Source organism: Grampus griseus (assembly GCF_964374135.1).
Source record: "Grampus griseus genome assembly, chromosome: 3".
Classification (NCBI taxonomy): domain Eukaryota; kingdom Metazoa; phylum Chordata; class Mammalia; order Artiodactyla; family Delphinidae; genus Grampus; species Grampus griseus.
In genome coordinates, this window is record NC_139019.1 from 40,690,272 (window position 1) to 40,716,894 (window position 26,623).

General features: G+C 33.8%; 1 protein-coding gene across 3 annotated transcripts in view; it reads left to right on the forward strand.

The window, feature by feature from the left end:
• NDUFS4 (NADH:ubiquinone oxidoreductase subunit S4) overlaps positions 1-26,623 on the forward strand; it is a 119,393-nt gene that overhangs the window by 53,650 nt on the left and 39,120 nt on the right. For all 3 annotated transcript variants that reach the window (XM_082652185.1, XM_082652186.1, XM_082652184.1), the window contains exon 3: positions 25,593-25,765. In XM_082652185.1, the coding sequence (XP_082508311.1) occupies positions 25,593-25,765 (173 nt within the window). The remainder of the gene's footprint in view (positions 1-25,592; positions 25,766-26,623) is intronic.

Sequence of the window (26,623 nt, forward strand, 5' to 3'; positions counted from 1 at the left end):
AGCTGTCTTCTATTAAGCTAGACATTAGAGATTTCAAAAGTGCTACTCTTCTCAAATTTTTAGTTTTTGAAATATACTTTTAAAATGTTATTTATATTAGTATATAATCGATTTATTATTATTTTAGACTAAGTTTATGTTTAAATTTCTCTCCATTTTAATTTCTTGTATGATAAATATCTATAGGTATATCTCATATAAGCAAAATCTCATTGGGGTTCTATAATATTTAAGAGTGTAAAGGAGTCTTGAGACCAAAATGTTTGAGAATCATTTTCCTAAGTCTTCTCTTTTCTGGCTTAAACATCCCCAGGGCTTTGGTTCATTTTACATGAGTTTCAGTTAATTCATCATCTTGATTACCTTCCAGTTTGACTGAATCCCTTTTAAAATGTTGCCAGGATTTCTCATGATACTTCAGATGTATCGTGCAGGATATGGTGGGGATTATTACCTCTGTTCTCTTATTTTTTATTTATTATTTTTTTTTGCTGTATGCGGGCCTCTGACTGTTGTGGCCTCTCCCGTTGCGGAGCACAGGCTCCGGACACGCAGGCTCAGTGGCCATGGCTCACGGGCCCAGCCGCTCCGCGGCATGTGGGATCTTCCCAGACTGGGGCACGAACCCGCGTCCCCTGCATCGGCAGGCGGACTCTCAACCACTGCGCCACCAGGGAAGCCCCACCTCTGTTTTTTTTAATCTTAGCAGTCTAGTAAGGCAACTTAAAACTTAGGTCCTCATATTTCTTCTTACGTGGATTTCATGGAGAGCTAGAACCTCAGACCCTTTTTTATTTGTCCCGTCATGTTTCATTTCTTAAATCTTAAGTATATACTGCTTATTATTATTATTTAAAAAAATATTTATTTCTGGCTGCGTCAGGTCTTAGTTGTGGCACACAGGATCTTTCGTTGTGGCTCACGGGCTCAGTAGTTGCGGCACGTGGGCTTAGTTGCCCTGCGGCGTGTGGGATCTTAGTTCCCCAACCAAGGATCAAATCCGTGTCCCCTGTGTTGAAAGGTGGATTCTCAACCACTGGACCACCAGGGAACTCCCTATAATGCTTATTATTTTAAACTGTTATTAGATTAGCTCTAGGGGCATGTCACCAAGTAAACTTTAATTTTCTTTCTTTCTTTTTTTACTGTTATATCTGACAGGCAGAATTTAATATATATAACATAACAAATTAAAGGAATTTTTATAATGTTTTGTGGATGTCGATACCATACAAAGAAAAAACGTTTTATTCTGCGCATCAGTTGTATATTGACAACTTGCATCCTATCCTTTCTTTTAGGAATAGAATGTAGAGGGGTAAAGTCTGCTTAGCATTTTCTAGTGTAAAGAATTCTATTCTGTCATTTTAGAACTATACCTAATGTTCACATTGTTAGAAAACAAATCTTCAGAGAATAAAATTATAGTAATACCTGGATTACTGCTAATAATGAATTTTATGTCAGAGCACATGGTAAATTTTTAATCAGTCATTCTTAATATCTTCTCTCATGTATAAATTGCTAACTATCCTTTTCATTTATTCTTGCAACTAATAAAATGTTAAATATCAAAAGAGGTGATGACAGTGTCTTAGAATAATCTTGTTGATTTATGTAGAAGCACAGTGTTTAAAAAAAATTTTGCGTGATGCAACTTTCATGGGTTGCACCATTATTATTTTCAAATATGTGATACTTCTACAGATAACAAGGAAAGCTAACGAATGGTTGTTTGCTAGGCCCTTGTTTTTTGTGGCAGGAGCTGCTGTGCTGTGGAGGTTGGGTGAAGAATGTCTTTGCCTTTGTGCTTATTAAGAGAGTAACTTTTTTTTCTTTATGCCACCCCACCCCAGTCTCCTTTCAGTACATTTGATGAATACACAAGTCCAATGAACACATTGTCTTTTTATATTCACTTGTATTATACAAAAGAGAGAAGTTAAATTTTCAGTACTCTTTGAAGAGTGAGTAAAGGCTCCCCCACAAAGCAACTAAAGCATAACTTAGACCTGCATAGGTACATTTTTGATTTGCTTTTTAATCATTTGTATTAAGTGTTTTAAAAATACTAATTCCTGTTTTTCACAATTACCTTATATTAGCTATGAACTGCTATAGTTAATCTTTTAACATACAAAAATAAAAAACTACCCCGATAAAATAAGAATTGATTTCAGTTTATTAATAAAAATAATGTGAAAAAAGCCTTAATAGTTTGACATTAGTATATTACTTCCATAAAATTATGTTATATGCTATCTTTCCTTCATTCTTCATTTATTTATTCAGTAAATACTTACTGAGCACTTAAGTGTGCCTGGCACTATCCTTCAGTGTTTATATTGATACGTTCAGTGGTTTGTTTTCATTTAGGTACTTGGTTATTTTATCTAAAAACTATTAAGCACCACCTGTTTTAAATCTTATAAAGGTGTTACACTTAGTTATACATGCAATCTCAACATACAAGCATGTAAGAAAGGAAAATTTTTTTTAGCTATCTGTAAATCTCAAATCTGTGGCGTGGGGTGTGAATGATGGCTACGATTTCTAAACTTTTTTTTTTCTTTTGAAAAATTACATGATAGTACACACTATTAATGTAAAATCCTAATATTTTAGATGTTTTAAGTAGTCTGTATTAATATCTTTATTTAAAAATTAGGTGTGCATATAAAATAAATAGAGTCAGTGTTTTGAATATTGCCAATTTTTTGTTTGGCTGTTTGACAGTTACTTCCAAATAGCAATAACACAGCAGTTAAAGGTTTGTTACTTGTTGATATGTGCAATAATTAATTGCTACTTGATTAAGCACATGTTATTAACACATTCAGCCAACAAATATTCCTGTTTTAGAATGTCTGCAAGCAGCAAGTTATTTAATATAAATTTATTGTCACTTTAATAAGTTTTGAATTTTTTCATTGCTTGTATTACTGTAAGAAATTTTAAAAATGAATGATTTTTGCAAGTCTTTCAAAATAAATCCATATTTGCAGCACCAGTATTTGTTTTATGTTATTTTTGCCTCCTACAATACTAAAAGTTTATAGATGAAAACTTTTTATAAGTCTGGAAACTTGAATTAAAAAATTGGTCATTAAGAGGTGACCTGCACAAAAAGATAAACCTAAGTTAAAGGCTTATATTTGCTTTGACTGCTTGCTTTTTTTTTTTTTTTTTTAAGGGGTCAGTTTTCTTTTGGTGAGATTACTTTCTTTTGGTGTATGGCAGCGCTATCTCTGCTAGATTATTGGAAGGAGTAGTGTCTGCGATTGGGGTTATACAGCCTTCTAGCATCTCAAGTGTCTGTTTTGTCTGGACTTTCCGCACGCAGCATTCTTGTGCAAAAATTTCAAGGCTTTAGTCTGGAGTACCGGGTCAAAGGATATGTCTCTTTGAAGGGTAGACAGGAGTTTTTTATGTTTTATTCACTAAGTAGTATTTCATTTTACATCAAAGAATAGTAGCCTTTGAGAACCTTCCATGGTGGCAGTTTAGCATGAAAGTTTTTTTTCTTTAAGACTTGCACTAAATATGGAATAATGTTTTTTCATGTTTTTTACTTTGCAGATGCTTATTTATATTCTTGTATTTAGATGAGACTATTAAAAAGAAAAGTGTTGACTAAAGATAAATCTTAGTTTGCAATATAGTTTTAGGTTTTAAAAACAGCAATAGTTTTTTACAATGTACTGCTCTCTGTTGGTTTTACGTTACCCACGAACTACTGAAGAAAATTGGTGAATAGCTTTTAAGATTGTAGCAATACTATTGCTTAAAATTCTAAGGAAGAAGTAATGACTAATGATTTTGGTAGTGTAAATTTTATAGTGAAATGGCCATTCTTTAATTGGCCTTTTTTCAAGTACTGGTGTGTGTGTGTGTGTGTGTGGAGGGTGGGAGGGCATTGATTTTGGAAAATATAAAAAATTCAAGTAATGAAAAACGTTAAGACTTAGTATAGCTAGAAATAAATGTGTTTCCTTCTGCACTTTTGGTATAGGTTAATCAGTAAATGTATTATGTACCAGTAGCATTAATCCCCATAGTAAGTGATTGCTTACATGTTTAGAAGATTATTAAATTGTATATAATATTCCTGTTACATGACATAATATACCTCAGCATTTGAACTTATATTAAAATAGCTTGTTTTATGGGTAAAACATGCTCTTAAATTACTGAATTCTATTAAATTAATAGAATTAATCGATCATTTAAATAGAAATATTTGTACTCTTATTAATGACATGTCATTAGTTTTAAAACAACTTCAGTTAACTCTTACATTTAACACTGATTAAAACAAGTCAGATCAATTATTATATACAGTTATTTTCAATAAAATTATATTGGTAAATACAGAACTTTGTGTTCTAAAATATACTCCCAATTAAAATAAGTTATTTTCGCATACTGTCAAGCTATATAAAACTTGTACTAACTAAATACAGACGAAATGAATGTTATAATAGTTTTAATATGCAGACAGGAACCATTTAAACTTAAATAGAGAATGATCTTTCTTTATTAAAATTGTTTAAGGAACAAAAGATCTTTCCTCTGCAGTATTCAACCATCTCTATTATCTGTGATTCTTCAGCAATTAAAGCAGATTTATTTTCCTCTTTGTTCCTACTTGGAATACTTGAACAATGCTGGAGAATTGAACTGACTGGAATGTTTTATCTTTCAAAAGCTTTAAAGTTCTATGTACCAATTAGTAAAATACAGTAAAGGTTTAAACTGTTAATAGCCACAACATCTTTAATGCATAGATCTGTAGTATGCTAGCGCTGTATAACAGTTCTCTATTGTATGTCTCTTTTAAGGAGAGTAACTGTGTCAGTTCTTTTCTTGCTTTGCTACCTGCTGTGTATGGAAATTGTGTATAGTACTTGACACTTGCTTTCAAGAATTTAAAATTCTTGCATGTTATTATGTAGGAGCTTTGGCCCTCAATAAAGTAGAATTGATAATATTTTACTTGTTTGGATTTTACATTAAGATTTTTTTGGCTATATTTTAGAGATTATACAATTTATATGTGAAAATACATTACCTTTTTTAAAAAATGAATTCAAAGTCATAAGCTGTATATTATCCTCTTAAAAATTGGTTGTCTAATTTTATTTATTTAACTGAATATAAACTAATCATCAAGGTTTATATCAGAGTATGTAGATATATGATGCTTTATTTTATACTGTGAGTGTAGGTGGGACTTTGTTGTTTCTTTGGTAGTAGAAAGAATATTTTGTTTTTAGAGTTATAGCTTTTTTTCATTGGCCAGCTTGCCAGATAATTTCAAAAATTAATTCCAAATACCCACATTAAATTTGTTAAAAGCCTCATGTCCATCATCTTATAGTAAGTCCTTAATGAAGGCAGGAGTGAGAAGAAATGAAGAAAATAGGAGTAACATCTTGTAATGACAATTATTTTTTCTCTTTATATCATGTATCTCTGGGAATAGAATTCGAGCAAAGGAAAGGAAAATGCAGACCTTGGAATTTGAGACTAGCAAACATCGAATCTGTTTCTGTCTTCAGGCTTTTCTAATCTTATATGACTTAATCTGTGCTCTGATTTTACTCTTTAGGAGGCCACTTGAAAGCTTGTAAATATCATTCATGTTTTACAAGATGAGGCGGCTTAAAATGTAGGGTAGTGATATGGAAGCTTTACTGCTTGCAGTGTACTATGTGTCCACAAAACTTTCTCTTTATTAGGCATACTTTTCAAGATATGTGTGAATAGGCATTTTGTTCAGTTCCTGTTTCATGTTTAATATTTTATTTGTTTCAGCTTTGAGTTTATTGCATGTTAGTTAATGAGGGTCTTTTTAAATTTTAATGCTTCCAATAAAATAGGTATAAAAAATGATCTTGGCTTTCTCTAAGCAACATATAGGGCACAAATATACCAAAACATTGGGCTGAGAATGCTAATTTAAATTCAAGAATTGAGGATCTGATTAGTGTACTGATTTGCATCTATTACAATGACTACTGAATATGTATTGTTATAATTAAAATCTATCAATTAAAAAGATTTTTAAGCCTAATTCAGTAGTTAGAAATTTGACATCCAAAAATTTAAAATAAGGTTCCTGTTTTAGTAAGCTTTATAATGTATAAAACATTCATACCATGGCCGGTATGGCATGTGCCTAGAGTGTTTGGAGACTAAAATTCCTCTAGGGCTGGGAGTTTTCAACTATGACAATCTGTAGCTGTTTGTGAAGATCCTTCAAGGGATTTTTTTTTTCTTACTCATCCTTTATTTATAATATAAAATCATATTGTACTTTTTCATTTGTTCATTCAATTATTTGAGCACCTGCTATGTACCATATCCTAGGCCCTGGGGATATAACAGTAAATAAGGAACAGCATCATTCCCCTTAGAGCTAATATCAATATTTTCATGTGTAAGCATATGCCAACTTTATTTCTAATTGATTAAAATACTTGCATAGATTGATGAATGTTATAGAAAAAAAAAGCAAGGTGACAGGATAGAGAATACCTGGGGGTTTGGGTAGAATAAGTGTTATTTATAGGGCAATCAAGGAAAGACACTTTGAGATGATATGAAATATGAACTAAGATTTGAATGAGGAGGAGCCAGCTGTGTGAGAAGCCAGCGTAAGAGCATACCAGGTAGAGGAAAAGGGTAAGGCCTTCAGATGTTAACTAGCTGGTGGTAGTAGTCAAAGAAGAGAAGGAAAGCTATGTGACATAGTGAGAAATGGGGAGAGTGATAGGAAGTGAGGTCAGAGAGGTAGGAAGGAGCTGGATTAGGTAAGATTTTAGGTCCATGGTAACAAGTGTGAATATTATCCTAATTTTAATGGGAAGCCATTATAGGGTTTTAAGTAGGAAAGTGATTTGATCTGATTTACTGCTCAAAAAAGCTTGAGAATTACTTAGCTATTACAGTTAAAGGTTACTTCAAAGAAGCTTAAAGGAAGTGATTTGTTTGTTGCTATTTTTATTTACTCATATGCCTTTTTTGGACATTCATGAAATTTTGATAGTTTTCACAAAGTTTTCTACAAGCAGTTGAATTTTTAACAACTACTTTTTAAAAAGGACCACAGTTTTTGTGCATTTTAGATTTTACATATGGTATAAAAATTCACTGATTTGTCTATTAAAGAATCTTCTGAATTTGAAATTGCTTTTTTATAAAGGTCGTATTGTGACCTGGAGTAATAAATTCATCTTCTTCCTCTAATTTTCCACTCTCCATGGCCCTCCTACACTGACTCCCCTCCACCCGCACCCCCAAAAGGGGCGGGGAAATAGTGGAGATTTGTCATCAGGGTGAAGAAAGATAAGAAATTGTCTGAGCTGCTGTCCACCAGATTAGGTGCTGACAAAGCCCCAGATATGTTTGTATTACCCACTGTTTGTATGGCTTTTTCCCTCTGTCTCTGTGACTCTCTGTTCCTCTTTTGCTGACTATGTAGCTGATAGTCATCTGTCTCTCTTTCTCTTTCTGGCTGCTTGTGTTTCCTCCTACCCCCGTACTGTCCCCCCCTTTCAATGGCTATTTCTTTCTCCTCCTCTGCACTTTCCACCTCTGTCTCTGTCTGGCTTTGACTCTTTGGCCAGTTCTTTGGCTATCATTATTCTTTTCTTTTTTTCACTCTTATGTGTCTCTTCTGTTCCCCTTGTTGTTCTTCCTCTCTTGCTCTTCTTTCTCCACACTTATGTGCCTTTTGCCCTTTTTCTTCTTTCTTTGTTTCTTTTTCCCTCTCCTTCTTCCAAAATGATGGAAGAGCTACATCAGATATAGAGAGGAGAGACAAAGATGACTCTACCCTCTAACTGCATTTTTCTTTCATTGTCTTATTTCCCCCTTTGGGAATATACAGGACTTTTGAAGACGTTTACTAACTGTAAGAAGAAATACCATGACTTGTACATTATATTACTTGAAATTTTCAATCTAGTGAGAAACCTGGGTTACTAGAAAGACCATGGACTTATTTACAGATATAGCATTAGATCTTTAAATCCCTTCTTTTAGCCGTGTGACCTTGAGCATGTTGTTTAACCTCTGTGAATGTCCTCATAAAGTGAAAACACTTTTAGAGTTATTTTTTTTGTTTTAATTAATTAATTTATTTCTTTATTTTTGGCTGCATTGGGTCTTCGTTGCTGCTCATGGGCTTTCTTTAGTTGTGATGAGAGGGCGTTTCTCTTCGTTGTGGTGCACAGGCTTCTCATTGCAGTGACTTCTCTTGTTGTGGAGCATGGGCTCTAGGCACGCGGGCTTCAGTAGTTGTGGCTCACAGGCTCTAGAGCACAGGCTCAGTAGTTGTGGCACATGGGCTTAGCTGCTGCGTGGCATGTGGTGTCTTCCCGGACCAGGGCTCGAACCCGTGTTCCCTGCATTGGCAGGCAGATTCTTAACCACCACACCACCAGGGAACTCCTTAGAGTTGTTTCGAAAGTTAATTGAGAATACCTACATTAAACAATAGGAGAACACAACATCTTGTTTATTTCATCATTCAGTAAAAGTACCCCCCCACACTTTTTTTTTTCCTGTTTGGAGTTATTAGTCTGAAAAGAAAAGCAAACTGAAATTATAACCCTTATCCTTAATTGAATCTGAATTAGTTGAGAAGACTACTGTTCTAAGTCAATTTGCTATTCAGGTATTGAGTTTTTGGGGATCTTGGAGCAAAATATTGGTCTCAATTACAGTGGTCTTATATTAGTGAAGTGTGTTCATTTGTATATGTCAGTGTATGTCGAGTTGGTATTTAATGATTTTTGTCATGTAACTTGCCTTTTCTTACAGCCTATGGCATTTTACTAAATAATCTGTGATATTACTATTTTTCTTTACATAGTTTCTGCCAATCAGTTGTGTAGATGTATTGCTGTATGATTATCATTCCCATGAGAAACTTCTTTAGTCATTTATAACCTATTTTTAATGGTGCGAATTTTAAACTGTATTACTCCAAAGAAGTTTTTGAAGGCATTATTCATGGTATTAAACTTCATATTTGGTCATTAAACTGTATGTAATTAAAATTTTTTTTGATTTTAATAAACATGTACATTGTAGAAACATTAACTTGGAAATATTAACATAAAAAAATTAAAATCACCTTTAATGTCATAGTCTTGGTGAATTTACTTCTTTTTTATATGAATATTTAAACACAGCCAACAGCCAACATACTTATATAAAACACAGATTATGCTTTATAGTTTGATGTCCTGTTTTTTTCACTTTATTTGCATTATGTTGTGAATATCTTTGTCTTTAAAATTATTCAAAAGAATGATTGTAAATGGATATATACTCTCCCATTATATGGCTATACCTAATAACTTCTCGTTATCCTGCAGTTTGTTTACAATTTTTTGCAATTATACACAATGTTAGAATGAATATCTCTATTCCTAAGTCTAATCTTTGATAACATCTTTATTTTAGGATTGATTCTTTGAAGTGGGATTACTAAATCAAAGGGCTTATTTAGTATTAATATTTTAAATATTTTTGATACCTAAAGATAATTAATAACCTTCTTGAGAGGTTTTTACTAATGAGCTATATATAATTTTAGAGATATGGCTTTTCATGGGCTGTTTTTTTTTCTAGTATACATTATCCAGTTCTATAGATGCCTTTCAAACTTTGACACATGGGGTTTAACAAGTTCTGTACAATAGATAAATACTATACATCTAAGAATTAGAAAACAATAAAAATGCATAGTACTTAAATGATGTACCATTGAATTAGAAAGTACTTCAAAGCTTAATAAATCCTGAGGATCAGCATTATGAACTTAGCTATCACTGTACTATCAATTTGTGGGCATGCAGGTTGATAAATTTATATCATAAATAAATGTAAAATATTAGGCCACTGCATAGCAATTAGTACTACTGCTATTACCATTTTTTATAATGCATTGTAACAGGGTTTGTTATATAAAGAATGTATCTGAGAAATATTCTCCAGATCTTATGTGTCAGTCTATATTCTTTCTTGTTACAAAGCCTTCCAGAACAATGCAAGGTGATCATCCACTAATATATCTACAGTATTATCTTCATCATTTATTTGGTGAACTACATTATTTTTGATTTCTAATTTAATTTTATTGTAGTGAACAACTCACTCTTTACGATTTCAATTTTGAAAATTTTTTAGACCTTTTATTTTTACGGCTCAGAATATGGTCTTTTTTGATTAATGTTCCATGTACATTTGGAAAGAATGCGTAGCTTTTTAGTTTTACGGTTTGGTGATCTATAAATTTCAGTTAAGTTTAGGTTGGTTAATAGCATTGTTCAAGTTTTCTTTATCCTTACTGATATTTTTGTCTTTGTCTTCTGTCAGTTACTGAGAGAGAAGTGTTAACATCTCAAAATATAATTTGTTTCTTCTGTTAGTTGGATCACTTTTTTGCTTCAGTGATTTTGAAGCTCTCCTATTAGGTACATAAACATTGAAGATTGTTATGTGTTCTTGATGAAATGATGTTTTTTGTTTGTTTGTTTGTTTTTGCGGTATGCGGGCCTCTCACTGTTGTGGCCTCTCCCGTTGCGGAGCACAGGCTCCGGATGCGCAGGCTCAGCGGCCATGGCTTACGGGCCCAGCCGCCCCACGGCATGTGGGATCTTCCCGGACCGGGGCATGAACCCGTGTCCCTTGCACCGGCAGGCAGACTCTCAACCACTGTGCCACCAGGGAAGCCCTGAAATGATGTTTTTATCTTATGTAACATCCCTCTTTATCCTGGTGCTAATCCTTGTTCTGAAGTCTACTCTGATGACATTAATATAGCTGCTTCCATTTTCTTATTCTTAGTTTTGCATGGTGCATCTTATTCCACCTTTTTACTTTTAACCTATTTGTGAGCTTATATTTAAAGTTTGTTTTTTTAATTTATTTTTTCTTTTCTAAATTAAAAAAAAAATATATATATATATCCCCGTATCGCCTCCCTCCTGCATCTCCCTCCCATCCTCCCTATCCCACCCCTCTAGGTGGTCACAAAGCACTGAGCTGATCTCCCTGTGCCATGTGGCTGCTTCCCACTAGCTATCTATTTTACACTTGGTAGTGTATATATGTCCATGGTACTCTCACTTCGTCCCAGCTTACCCTTCCCACGCCCCGTGTCCTCAAGTCTGTTCTCTACATCTGTGTCTTTATTCCTGTTCTGCCCCTAGGTTCTTCAGAACCTTTTTTTTTTTTTTTTCAGATTCCATATATATGTGTTAGCATACGGTATTTGTTTTTCTCTTTCTGACTTACTTCACTCTGTATGACAGACAGACTCTAGGTCCATCCACTTCACTACATATAACTCAATTTCATTTCTTTTTATGGCTGAGTAATATTCCATTGTATATATGTGCCACATCTTCTTTATCCATTCATCTGTCAATGGACACTTAGGTTGCTTCCATGTCCTGGCTATTGTAAATAGAGCTGCAATGAACATTGTGGTACATGACTCTTATTGTTTTTTCTCAGGGTTTTCTCAGGGTATATGCCCAGTAGTGGGATTGCTGGGTCATATGGTAGTTCTATTTTTAGTTTCTTAAGGAACCTCCATACTGTTTTCCCTAGTGGTTGTATCAATTTACATTACCACCAACAGTGCAAGAGGGTTCCCTTTTTTCCACACCCTCTCCAGCATTTCTTGTTTGTAGATTTTTTGATGATGGCCATTCTGACTGGTGTGAGGTGATACGTCATTGTAATTTTGATTTGCATTTCTCTGATGATTAGTGATGTTGAGCATCCTTTCATGTGTTTGCTGGCAATCTGTATATCTTCTCTGGAGAAATGTCTATTTAGGTTTTCTGCCCATTTATGGATTGGGTTGTTTGTTTTTTGATATTGAGCTGCTTGAGTTGCTTGTAAATTTTGGAGATTAATCCTTTGTCAGTTGTTTCATTTGCAAATATTTTCTCCTACTGTGAGGGTTGTCTTTTCCTCTTGTTTATGTTTTCCTTTGCTGTGCAAAAGCTTTTGTTTCATTAGGTCCCATTTGTTTATTTTTGTTTTTATTTCCATTTCTCTAGGAGGTGGGTCAAAAAGGATCTTGCTGTGATTTATGTCAGAGTGTTCTGCCTATGTTTTCCTCTAAGAGTTTTATAGTTTCTGGCGTTACATTTAGGTCTTTAATCCAAGATAAAGTGAAGTTTGTACCTTGCACACATTTATGAGTTGAAAAAATGTGCCATTTTGCATTTTCATCTACTCATTTGAAGTATTTTATACTTAAAGAAATATCTGAACTCTTTGCACTAGCTGATGTCACTAGTGCCTTTATTTCAGGCTTGATGATGCATAGGTCTGATTGTAAAATCATGAAATGGGTAAAGGAGGGGGAAGCCCCCAAACTGCTATGGGGACATTTTATAACCTCTATGCTGCGCCCACTTACTCTTCTGTGGTGTTTTGTTTATTGGTTTTGAATAATTTCAGCTTCTATATATTATGTGTATATATTTTTGTAAAATCTATTTTGGGAAAAAACATACAATGTGTGTTTCTCTTTTTTTTTTCTCTTTTTTTTAAAAATTAATTTATGTTTTGGCTGCGTTGGGTCTTTGTTGCTGTGCACAGGCTATCTCTAGTTGCGGTGAGTGGGGGCTACTCTTTGTTGTGGTCTGTGGGATTCTCATTGTGGTGGCTTCTCTTTGTTGTGGAGCACAGGCTCTAGGCACGCGGGCTTCAGTAGTTGTGGCACGCAGGCTCAGTAGTTGTGCCTCGCGGGCTGTAGAGCGCAGGCTCAGTAGTTGTGGCACATGGGCTTAGTTGCTCCGCGGCATGTGGGATCTTCCCAGACCAGGGCTCAACCCTGTGTCTCCTGCATTGGTAGGCAGATTCGTAACCACTGTGCCACCAGGGAAGTCCCTACAATGTGTCTTTCTTTTCAGATTTTTACCTTTATGAAAAAGAAAACACTTTAAATGTTCATCAGGACCTAATGGACTAGGCCAGAAATAGCATCATGTGGCTTTGTAGCTCTTTGTTCTTTTCATTTTATTTGTTTATCAGATATAAATAAATGGGAGAATTTTCTCCAGATTGTTTTTCTTCCTTCTCCAGCAGATATCCCCAGCAGTCAGTTAATTAGATAATAAGCCACTATAAAACACCTAAATTAACCAATCTACAATCTTTACAAGTTTTTTTTTACTGTGTTTTTAGATGAATGTACAATGAGAAATTCAACATTAATAATTTTGGATTTTCTTATCACAAAAAATAAAATGAAGGACCTCAACCACAAGAAGTTTATCAACCAGTTTGAATCTAAAAAGTAATAAATGTATCTTCCATGAGACATGTATAAAAAGAACTTCTATAATCGTATAAATTCCTTTGATGTATTTTCCTCTCAAGATTATTAACTATGTGTTTGACAAGTGAAAAATCTGTAATCAGTTGAAATTTGGGTTTATAAACATGTTATAATAGGGACTGTTTCACAAACACAATATGTAAAGCAGTATTAAAATCTGAGGAAACGGGTGTTCTGTATCTACTTTAATAAATGGTTATTCTTTTTTGCCAGTGTAAAAAACAAAAGCTCTTGCTTTTATTTCATCTAGTTTGACAGTCTCTGCCTTTTAATTCCCATTTGATTTCTTTTCTCCTCTTGCCTACCTTTCTCATCTTCATTTTGGATTGAGTACATTTTTGGAAACCCATTTTATATTCTCTGTTGATGTTTTAGCTGTATCTCTTTTTTTTTTAAGTGGTTGCTTTAGGGAATACAACATGCATTCTTAACTTTGTACAGTCTCCCATGAACTAATAATATATCACTTTACATGTAACGTAAGAATCTTGAATCAGTGCTTCCATCTGTCTCTCTAGTCCTTTGTGTTAATGTTGACAGATTTCACTTCCACATATTTTATAAACCTCATAGTAAATTATTAATATTGCTTTAGATAATCAGTTATCTTTTAAAGAAATTAAAGAAACAAGAAGAAAAATATTTTATATTTACTTAAAAATTTACCATTTCTGGTATTCTTCATTCCTCTTTATAGATACAGATTTCCATCTTGTGTCTCCTTCCTTCAGCCTGAAGAACTTCATTTAACATTGTTTGTAGTGCAGATCTATTGGGACAAAAACTCTTAGCTTTTGTTTATCTGGAAATGCCTTTATTTTGCCTCTGCTTTTGAAATACTTTGTCTTAGCTCAGGCTACCATAACAAAATACCATAGACTGAATGGATTAAACAGCAGAAATTAATTTTCTCATAGTTCTGGAGGCTAGATGTCCAACATCCAGGTGCCTGCGTGGTTGGTTTCTGGTTAGGAATGTCTCCCTGGCTTGTAGAGATGGCTGCCTTCTCACTGAATCTTTACATGGCAGGAAAGAGAGAGAAAGAGGATTCACCCTGGTGTCTCTTCTTTTTTTCGGTACGCGGGCCTCTCACTGTTGTGGCCTCTCCTGTTGCAGAGCACAGACTCCGGACACGCAGGCTCAGTGGCCATGGCTCACAGGCCCAGCCGCTCCACGGCATGTGGGATCTTTCCAGACCGGGGCACGAACCCGTGTCCCCTGCATCGGCAGGCGGACTCTCCACCACTGCGCCACCAGGGAAGCCCTGGTGTCTCTTCTTATAAAGGCACTAATCCCATCATAAGGACCCCACATCATGACCCATCTAACTGTAATTACCTTCCGAAGGCCTTGTCTCCAAATACCATGATATTTGTGGTTAAGGGTTCTGTGTATGAATTGAAGGGTAGGGGGACGTTGAATGTTATGGACATACAGTCCATAACAACCTTTTCATTGGATATAGAATTCTAGATTGATGATTTTTATTTTAGCACTTTAAAGATGTCATTCCATTTTCTTAAAAAAAAAATTGTAGTGAATATACCTAACACAAAATTCACCATTTTAACCACTTTTAAGTGTACAATTCAGTGGCATTAAGCACATTCACAGTATTGTGCAACCATCACCATTATCCATTTCCAGAACGTTTTCATGACCCCAAACAGAAACTCCGAACCCATTAAATAATAACTCCCCATTACCTCCTCCTCCTAGTCCCTGGTAACCTTTATTATACCTTCTGTCTCTATGAATTTGCCAAATAATGTATGATATAAGCAGAATCGTACAATATTTGTCCTTTTGTGACTGGCTTATTTAGCATAATGTTTGCAAGTTTCATCCATGTTGTAGCATGTGTCAGAATTTCATTCCTTATTAAGATTATGTTGTATATATGTGCCATATTTTGTTTATCCATTCATCCATTGATGGACATTTGGGTTGTTTCCATCTTTGCGTGTTGTGAATAATGCTGCTATATACCTGGATGTACAAATATCTGTTGTAGTCCCTGCTTTCAGTTCTTTGGGGTATATACGTGGAAGTGGAGTTGTTTGGATTATATGGTAATTCTATGTTTAACATTTTGAAGAACTACCATACTGTTTTCCACAGTGGCTGTTCCATTTTCACATTCCCACCAGCAATACACAAGGGTTCCAATTTCTCTACATCCCCACTGGCACTTACTTTCCATGTTTTAGATAATAGCCATCCTAATGGGTATGAAATGGTATCTCATTGTGGTTTTGATTTGCATTTTCTTAATGACTAGTGATATTGAGCATTTTTTCATGCATTCATTGGCCATTTCCATATCTTCTTTGGAGAAATGTCTATTCAAGTACTTTGCACATTTTCTTGTTGAGTTGTAGGAGTTCTTTATATAGTTTGGATATTAATCCTTTATCAGATATATGTCCTTTGGTGAACAAAACTTAGGAGTTTTATAGTTTTAAGCTTTTACATTAGGTCTTTGGTCCATTTTGAGCTAACTTTTGTATATGGTATAAAGTAAAGGATCCAATTTTATTCTTTGGCATTTGGGGATGCAGTTTTTCCAGCACCATTTGTTGGCGCTTTCCCCATTGAAATGGTCTTGGCACATTCCATCCCACCCTTTTTTTTTTACTACGATAAATCCAGTTACTATCTGTTACCATACAGTTATAGTAGTATTATTGACTATATGGTGTACAATACATCCCCCTGACTTATTTATTTTATATTTGGAAGTTTGTAACTCTTAATCCCCTTCACCTATTTTGTCCACCTTCCAACCACTGCTCCCTCTGGTAACCACCAGTTTATTTCCTGTATCTATGAGTCTGTTTCTGTTTTGTTTTTTAGATTCTACACATAAATCATATAATATTTGTCTCTGTCTTATTTCACTTAGCATAATACCCTCTAGGTCCATCCATGTTGTTGCAAATGGCAAGATTTCATTCTTTTTTAGGGCCGAGTAATATCCCATTGTATTTATACATACATCTTCTTTATCCTTTCATCTATCAGTAGATGCTTAGGTTGTTTTTATATCTTGGCTATTGTAAATAATGCTGCAATGAACATAGGGGTACATATATCTTTTAAATTGGAATTATTTTCTTTATTTCATTTTCATATTGTTCATTGTTAGTGTGTAGAAACACAACTGATATTTGTTGTGTGTTGATTTTTTTTTTTAATCTGCCACTTTGCTGACTTGTTCATTAGCTCTAGCAGGTTTTGTGATTGTGTGTATAATCCTACAAATCTGTGAACAAAGATAATTTTCCTTCTTCCTTTCCAATTTGGATGCCTTAAATTTATTTTTCTTGCCTAATTGTTCCTCTTCAGAACTCTGCCTCACAAATGTTAGTAGCCCTGAACTCTAATCCCTACCTTCTCTGATCAGTGAGACTCCGGTGTTCTGCTTGGGCTCCATCGTGGTCTAGAATGTGCCTCCAGGCATAAAGCTGGGTCATTTGTAGGACTACAACATGAATTTTCCTTCTTTCAGGGATGACAGTATGATGCTGCCTATTATCCAGTTGTCTAATATCTGAAAAAAGTTGCTTAACTCTCCCAGTTTTATAGTTTTACATGGCAACAGTGGTAGTCTGGTATGTGTTGCTCCATCATGGATCCCAATGGAAATCCATATACTACATTGTGACAATCGTTTACAATAATGGCTTTAATGAATCTTTAATTTTTTAAACCAGCCTTTAACAATTTGCTCTGTTATTGATGCTCTCAGTTCTTTCTGTAAAACATCCTTACTAACACACTACATACTATGGCTTAATTTAGGTTTCATTTTAGTATACTACCAGACTTCAGCTCTCAGTAATGAGTCATGTTTACCAAGACTCAGCTGTGCTTGTTTCCACACCTTTCTATGCCAGTTTTACTTGCCATTGTAATTACATAATTTAATTGGATAGTACAGTCTGAATGTTGCTATATGGGGGACAAAGAGTTCTTTATATGACAGTCTTTTTAATACTTTGAAAAGACAATAAAGGTGAATTTCTAACACGATCTTTGTCAAATTAGGTGGAGGTGAAACAATTATATTAAAGGTTGTGATGTAAAAGCAAATCTAGACAGATTTTGGACTCATGTTTCACAAGTGTCTTTGTATTCTCACTTCGCATTTAAAAAACCAAAACTATAAATTGTAGATATGCAGTTTCTTGGTAGTCTATGGAAGAAACAACACTTGGAATTCTTACCACTGGACTTACACTCAAAGGAAAGGTACTGGCCCTATATCAGAAGAGTATTGAAAGAATGTACATGTATGCTTTTTAAGTTATAATACAGTGTTTAAAGTGTGGCTGTGTATGCGTGCATGTGTGTATTTACTTAATGATCCTCTGTTTTCACTAATATTTTCAGTTAACTGAACAACTATCAGTTCCTAAGTCAGAAAGGAGACTTCTATTGCATAGCTTAACTTCTCTTCTTATGCTAAATTAATGAGGGATTGTCTTATACATTTTGTGTCTCCTTGAAATCTAGTTTGACTTTCACAGCATTGCCTCTTGAGTATTGCTTTATTAAGCTAGAAACATTCAGCTTTAGATTCATTATTTTCAGCTTCCTTTCCAGATTTAACTAATTTCATTTATTGCTTAAACCATAACTTGATTTCCAGATGTTTATTTACCTTCTTTTCCTTTGCCCTGATGTTTATTCAACAGTTATTTCGTATTTAGTTCTCTGCTGTTGTGGCTTTTGTTCTCATAATTCTTAATTTATGTTGTGTGTAGGTCAACTTTTTAATTTATTACCATGGTATGAGGAAGACTATTTGATTAAGAAATAACAGATTGGATCTTTTAAAAATATAATATGCTATATAAGTTCCAAGTGTTTTGTGTCCAAAATTTTTTTTCCTTTATTTCAGCTTCTGAAAAAGCTATTATGTGACCTAATATAGCTACATGAGTTAGTGATTTAAAAATCAAAAAAATTCTGGAACATTGGATTAAAAAGCAAAAGGGGAGAGGGGTTTATGTATTAAAAAGTTGATCATTATTAATGTTATATCTTTCTCTTAAGTTTAAAAAATTATTAACTTAATAACTTTCAGAATGCTTCAGTGAAGCATACTGGTTTTCAATGAGGCAGTATTGACTGTTCATTTATTTATTAAGCTTTTTTTTTTTTTAAGTAACTTTCAGTTGTTTCAAAGTTAGTAGAAAATGAAGATTCTTTCAAGTGTTTCCTTATAAAAATGAAGGAAGGCTTCCAATGGAAGACTTTTCCTGATTTGGGGGAAAAAGTTTATTTCTGTATAATCTTTTTTAAATTATAGAATTCCAGGGGCATTCCCTGGTTGCTTAGTGGTTAGGATTCCAGGCTTTCACTGCCGTGGGCCGGGTTCAATCCCTAGTTGGGAACTGAGATCCTGCAAGCCACGTGGCACAGCCAAAAAAAAAAAAAAAAAAAAATTATAGCATTCTGTCTTAAAATAGTTGTTTAGTAGACTTGATTTGGCTATGCCATATGTCAAATCATGTACTATAACTATGTACAGTATTTCAGAATATGAAAATATTCACCATCCTTACACCATTACAAAAAGATTATACATCTCTCTGATGTTCCAGAGTTATATTTTGAACAGTTAATTAGATATACATCTCTCTGATGTTCCAGAGTTATATTTTGAACAGTTAATTAGATTTTAGGTGTTACCTTTTCCCACCTGTTTCTACTGGTATTAGCTCCTATAAAGTAATATCATTAGGATCAATTTTGAGGATAATGTTTTTACAAGTCAAAGATCAAACTCATCTCCTTTATAGTTTTGTATGGAAGAATACACAATAAATAAATTCAATCCAATTAATGTATACCTGTTTCTCTGTGCCTTTAGAGCATAAATGGAAATTGGCCCACATGTGGTTGGCAATATAAAAATTACCACCCCTTTGGAAAGCAATTTGATAACATCAGGAACCCTGGAAATTATTATAACCTTTGATCCAGTTAGTATTACCCTCAGTGACTAACCTTAAAGAATTAGGCTACTGAGATTTTCATTGCAGTAATCTGTACTTTAAAAGAAATAATAACAAAACAATTTGATTTTTTAATAATGAATTGACTAAGAAATTGTGGCATATCAACTTCATAGATTGTCAATGAGGCCATTAAAACAAGAAATATGAAAACTGGGTAACTACATGGAGAAAAGAGTAAGTGATGTGATACTTAACAATAATGCAAAATTATTTTATTATTATTATAACTATACACAGTGGATATGTATATAGATAATTATTGGTAGGTAATATGCATAAGAAAAGCAGTTGCTAAGGTTTTAAACATATGGACATATTTTTTAAATTTTTATTTAATTTTTTTATAATGTTTTAACTGTATCTTCTTAAAATCATAAGTATCCTGAAAGAATCATCTTGTCTCCCTCTTTAGTCAGAAAAAGTATTTTCTGATACTTTTGCACCTTTAAAACCAAATGCAGTCTTTCTTTTATTTGACCCCCATGGCATTTATCACATTTTACTTCATATCCTGACTTAATCCTTCCAAACATTGCTATGAGGTAGGTTTTGTAGTGCCTTTTTTTTTTTTTTTTGGCCGAGCTGCAGGGCTTGCGGGTCTTAGTTTTTCCACCAGGGATTGAACCCGCACCCTCAGCAGTGAAAGCGTGGAGTCCTAAACACTGGACTGCCAGGGAATTCCTTGTAGTGCATTTTTTTAAAGGAGAAAACTGACAGAGTTTAAGCAACTTATCAATACCGCATAGGTTGCAAACGGTGGAGCTTGGGTTCTTCGAGATTTATCTGAATCTTAACTAATACTGTATTTTACAGTAATGATTACTTAGTTATCCCCCCCTCCTTATGGGTACACAGATTATAAACTTTTAAAATTCAGGACTAAAGTCTTATTTTTATATTCTCTTCAGTCCCTGACATAGATAACTTGGCATAGTACAATCTGTCCATTTGAATTGAAATGAACAAAGATAAATTATACCTTGTTCCTTTTGTTGTATTTTATTTACTAACTCATATTCTTCAAAGAAGATGGGAGTTTTTTTCATCTTAACAACAGCCTCCTGTTACTTGTTCACTCTGTCCTTTTTGAAAAGTCAAATAGTACTTTTCATGAGAATGGAGATCATGTCTATACTATTGAGCATTGTGTCCATTGTCTAATACATAGTAGACATTAAATATACATGGGACATCTCTTTATTGCCCAAGCACTTTACATACATTATTTAGTCCTCATTTTACTTTGTTTAATTGATCCTTATAGATGATGATTTAGGAGAAGTCTATTAATTTACCCAACGTAAGTTGCGATTCTAACCCAGTTTTGACTCAGCCCTTTGCTTTTAGCCGTTGCTCTACCCTATCCTGCTCAGAAGGATCTAGGCGTAATGAAAATGGTTTGAGATTGAGACACATGTCTCTAATTCTTAGGTTTTTGCTCTTTATATGATTAGCTGCATCATTTGCTTGATCCATTGTTAATATCTTAACAACATTCCATTTAAAACTGAACTTTTGGTTTCATGGTAACTTTGCCCGATATGCAAGATATAATGGATATCATATTTCAACACTTGTTTCATTACCTGGTTAGACTCCTACATCAATATGTTGCTTTAACAAACAAACAAAAATTGGTTCTGCTGGCACACTTCTAATGTATTTTTACAGTTTTGATTGTATCTTGAATCGATGTGGCCACTAACTTTTTAGAAATGTTTAAAGTTCTTCCATGGTAAGTAAATACATATGGTTATGCTATCTGCCAACTCTTTGTTAATTTTCAAACTGTAAAATTTATTTTGTAAAATGTCCTTCATTACTTATGAGACCACTTAATGAGTTTCTTGTGTTAAGTTTCTGTAGGGCACTTGAAAGGAAGTTTTTATTACAGATCCAGGATTGTTTTCCTTTTAACATCTTTCATGGTTGAAGTAGAATATAAACACAATCATCAAATTTAGATCAGTTTTAGCCCTAAAATAAATTTAAACACATAATTGGTAACTAATAGCCTGCAATAGAACAAGTTTCTATGAGCAATATTTGTACTTAATGTTCCAATATGTACTCTATTAAAACTTTTCAACATTGATCCATAATAACATGCAATTTAGTCAACTTATTACCAAAAAGCCTGGTAAAAATTTTGGCTGTTCTGGGTGTACTGAGAGATCTATCAAAAATTCATCCAAAGTGGTGAAAACCTTTTTCATTAATTTCTCTTTATGACAAGTGTAAAGTATTAAGGTTAAGTGGGTGGGGCAACCGGAAGTAATTACTAAGGCCAGTGGCATTTTTGTGGTTTAATAAAGGCAGAAGCTAATTATTCAGTTTTTATTTAAGTGAAATGGTGCCAAAAAGGAGGTTCCTGCAGAGCAGCTGCACTCCTTCAGTGTTACCCTAATTTACCAAAGACACAACTGTCACAAACAAAACTTTTAAACTTGATATATAGCCACAAAAGTAAGGAGGCTTTTGTTTGGAATGCATGCAGAAGAACTCCTTTATACAAATCAACTGGCAGATGACGGACAATGATGAAAATTTGATTCTTTGAAGTCATAATAGTCATTGAAATGTGTGAAATTCTGGTATTGAAAAGAGAGCGGCCAGCAAGACTCTAAATCCTGGGTGGTTGCAAGAAGCTTGCTGGGAGGTTTTTCTGCATTTTGACACCAACTTCCCATTGCTTGTTCCCTGCTTCCTTTGTTTAAAAAAAAAAAAAAAGTTGAATTCACACAAGATAAATGGGGACAGTTGATAACCGAGTCATACAGTTTTTGTATGGAAAACTAATATTTTATAATGGAAATTGGTGTTTGAAAAAATAAAGTTCATTTACATATACTGGCATATACTTTCTTAATGATTTTTTAAATTCCTCTTCCATTTAACTAAACTAGACTTGTGAAATGGAAGGTCAGCTATCAGCTCTTCTAGAATTTAAATTGTGGAAGAGATGGTACTGAAAGAGTAGAACTTTGGAACTTATGATATGCTTCTTCTCAGTGGCAAATTTTTAAATTTGAATGCCCTTTAATCTGTGAATCATGATGAGCTAATTACTTACTATTTCTTAAAATAGCTTATTGTACATAAGATTGTGTTTCCAAAACTTGATTGAGATAGTGACATTCTTTAATAATATAAATATAGGTTTCAGGCTTGACCCAACTGTTTAAAATTAAGTTTTAAAATTCAGTAAGTCTGTATATATTATCTATAGGGTTACTTGTTTTTTTAGAATTTATAGATAATAACTGGTGAGTCTTGAGGTTCTTCAGGTGCCAACTTGAAGGCTTCTTGTATCTTATGTGATTTAACTTTTTTGTAATCATAGAAAATTTATGAATTATTATTTATAAATTGCCTATTTTACCAATTAAATGAGAAATCTGTAAAAGGCAACATGGGCATCTTCAGAGCACTTCTATCTTTTGTAAATGGGTTTTTTAAATAATCACAGATGATCCATATTGCAATAGAGAAGTAGAAATCTAGAGAATATCATTAGTTCAATATAGTTTAAGTAGTTTGCAGATTATTTATTTATTTATTTATTTATTTTCAAAAGTTGAGTCACAGGTAGGTGAGTGACAACTTTGAGGAAAGCAAAGCATTGAAGACACAAGTAAAAAGTTCAACATAGTGCCTCATAGTTCTTTTCAAGTATTACATTGTTTTAATGGAATCTTGGAATGGGAGCTTTAGCCCATTGAAATGTCGCTTAAAGGACATGTTCTTCTGTCACTAGCTGAAGCTGTGTGGATGAAATGATAACAATAGAGTGTTGTGATGCATTTAAAAAGTGTGAGAAATCAGTTTGTCTAGACTGAGAGTGTGCCTAGAGGGACTAGGAATTTTAGAGCTTCTGTGCCCTTTAGGTGTCAAGTATGTGAGAGATGCCAAGCCTTTTTATTCTGTCTTTGGCAGCAGTTCAACTCGGCTGCAGTACCTTACATGTCTTCTGCAGGCAAAGACAGGGATTCTATGTCAGAACAACTTGGGCTTCAAAATTTGGAAACTCATTTGTTCAAATGCCAGCTTTATTGGGGGAAGATATCAGTAAATAATTGCCGTAATTTGAGAGGGCATGGAAGCACTGGCAGCTAGGAGCTCAGCAATATTTTGTAGCCACTGATTTTAAAGAGGTTTTCCATCGTTAAAAAATCATTCTATCCCTTTCTGCTTTGATAGTACAAATCAAGAGATACTCTTTCCATTTTATTAAAGCTTTATTGGTTTTCAAATTACTTTGGCATATGCACATAATATAGACATTTATTAAGAAAAAGTAAGTCTGTTTCCCATGATCTTATCTTTCTGAGGTAACTGGTATTAAGAGATTAATATATTTCCTTTTCTATAAGTCTTAATTAAAAGAATAGCTAATTTACAGCTCCAGTTTTTATGATCTCAGCTCAGAATGGAGGGGTTGCTATGGAGTTTGACAAGGATGCCTCACCCCATAATTTTGTAATACACTTATATTGTTTGTTTATACTTTGCTTCGACTATAACTGAAGAAATAGGACATATTAATATGAAGATATATAGTATTAAAGAATAAGTTAATATGAAAGATTACAAATACTGTAGTGAATTCAAAGGGGGAAATAAACATTAAGGACTTCCCAGGAGCTGAGTCTCTTTCAAGCTCTTGAGTAGAAGAATATGCTTTAGAGAGTCATTAAATATAATAATACCTGAAATTACTTTTCTTTGAGGTTTAACTTGACAATTAGAAGTTACTAATTAAAAGTTATATTCATGTCTTTAAAAATTATGTACCAGTTGTACTTGTTTTGTTTTTATTTTATCCTATAAGCAAAGAAACTTTTAAAAAATGTAGGCATATACTAGATGTACTTTTTTGTGTAAATATTTGTATGGATCATTTCAATAGTTTCTCCAAACAGACAGGCTGTGACAAAGTAACCACACCTAATTATTGGTACAGGTGGAAAGGTATAGTTGCCAGCTAAAATAACTAAAGAATTTGTTCTTTAATCTGTGGGTAGAAAGCCTAGTCCAGTCAGAAATACATTTAGTTTTTTCACAGTACATATTGCAACTAAGTACTTACTTATACTAATTCTTTGGTCCAAAGCATTGATTAGAGTGGAACCACAAATAAACATTAGCCTTCATTAGAGGACATATTACAGTGAAATTAAAATTGACAAAATGGGCTATATTTTCTAGTTTTCACAAGTTTGGTATACTCATTTCCAGGTTAAACCTGTTGTTTTTAACCTGTTAAAATTTACCTTAGTAAGTGAACCATGATTTTAAAATGCTTCATTTATAAGAATAATATAGTTGACCCTACTATGTTCTTATGTTGATAAAGTATTTTACCATTACTAAATGGAAACTTAAATTCTGAATTACTTTGTTATTTTGCGTCCTGATTGCTATTATAAATTGATAAATATATCTAATCTAGGGCATCAAAATTGTATACATTCATCAGTTGAGCATTTGTTACTGGATAGAAATAAAGAAAAAGAGTCAAGAAAGTTACCATTGTTTTCATCTCATGTTTCTGCAAAAATTGTGCAAATTTTTTGGCTCTGCTTTGCAGAATAGATTTGACATCTATCTGATATCATTTTCTCTTCAATAGGTTTCACCAAAGGGAGATAAATCAAAATGCTAGTTAAAGTTGTTAATTGATTTTAATTGTTTACAAACAGGGTCAGGCCTTCCTCTGAAGGGAATGCCTTGTTGTAAGCAATTTGACATAGAAACCATTGGTAATAGATTTTTCTATTTAAAATTTAGTCACTTTTTATATTTCATTATTTTTAATATCCCTTTACATTCTTTCTCTGCTAACTAATTAGCAGGTAATTACTTGCTTATGAAGTAACAGTCTATTGTATACAGGCTTTTCTACCAGCAAAATCTTCAGAAATTACCAGTGCTTTGTTGTACAGAAGGGACCTAATTTTTTTTTATGAACCCTTCCCCACTGTACCCTAACACTCCCCCAGTATATCTTTTCCAAATATCAAAATAGCAGTTTACATGGTAAAATAACAAAGTAGTGAATTAAGTCAGAAAGCTTAAAAAAATTTATAAATAAGTACGAATAGAATTGCAAGATACAAAAAGCAACAAAAACACATTAGAGTGTATGTGGGCTGTTAGAAACACGTTTGCTTGTTTTTCTGTAGGATATTACTGCTTTAACTGGTATTCCAGAAGAGCATATCAAAACTAGAAAAGTCAGGATCTTTGTTCCTGCTCGCAATAACATGCAGTCTGGAGTAAACAACACGAAGAAATGGAAGATGGAGTTTGATACCAGAGAGAGATGGGAAAATCCTTTGATGGGTTGGGCATCAACGTGAGTACTTTGGTTTATTTGAATATTCTCAGCTCTGTTTTTCTGTGTAGATTTTCCTTTTAAATACACTGATTTTCAGACTCTTCTGTGTACAGAATGCTTTTTTTTTTTTTTTTAATTATTTTTGGCTGTGTTGGGTCCTCGTTGCTGCACGCAGGTTTTCTCTAGTTGCGGCGAGCGGGGTCTACTCTTCATTGTGGTGCACATGCTGCTTATTGGGGTGGCTTCTCTTGCTGTGGAGCACGGGCTCTAGGTGCATGGGCTTCAGTAGTTGCAGCACGTGGGCTCAGTAGTTGTGGCTCATGGGCTCTAGAGCACAGGCTCAGTAGTTGTGGCGCATGGGCTTAGTTGCTCCGTGGCATGTGGGATCTTCCCGGACTAGGGCTTGAACCCGTGTCCGCTTCATTGGCAGGCAGATTCTTAACCACTGTGCCACCAGGAAAGTCCCCAGGATGCTTTATGACAATACCTTTTGAGATAATTTGTGTAGATATCACTATGGTCAATGATATAGATGTATATATTACATATATATAATGTTCATATAAGTGTGGCCCAGCAAAATAAACCATAAAAACAGTCTTTTTCAGAGTACTATTTATTGGATAAAAATGGCTGACATTGTGAGCACTCTTAGCATGGTCCCCAAGCTATATATATTAGTTTAAGATACACTGTATGAATAGTGTTAATAATTTAGTGACACTTTTACTTGTTTATAAAATAAAACTTATAAAGTATTTTTTTGTTATTTATAAGAAGAGATTAGATAAGTTTAGAAATTGGCTATTTTGAGGGAAACTTGTAAGTTCCTGAGTGAGAACTTGTGATTAATAAGTTTACAGGCATTGGAATAAA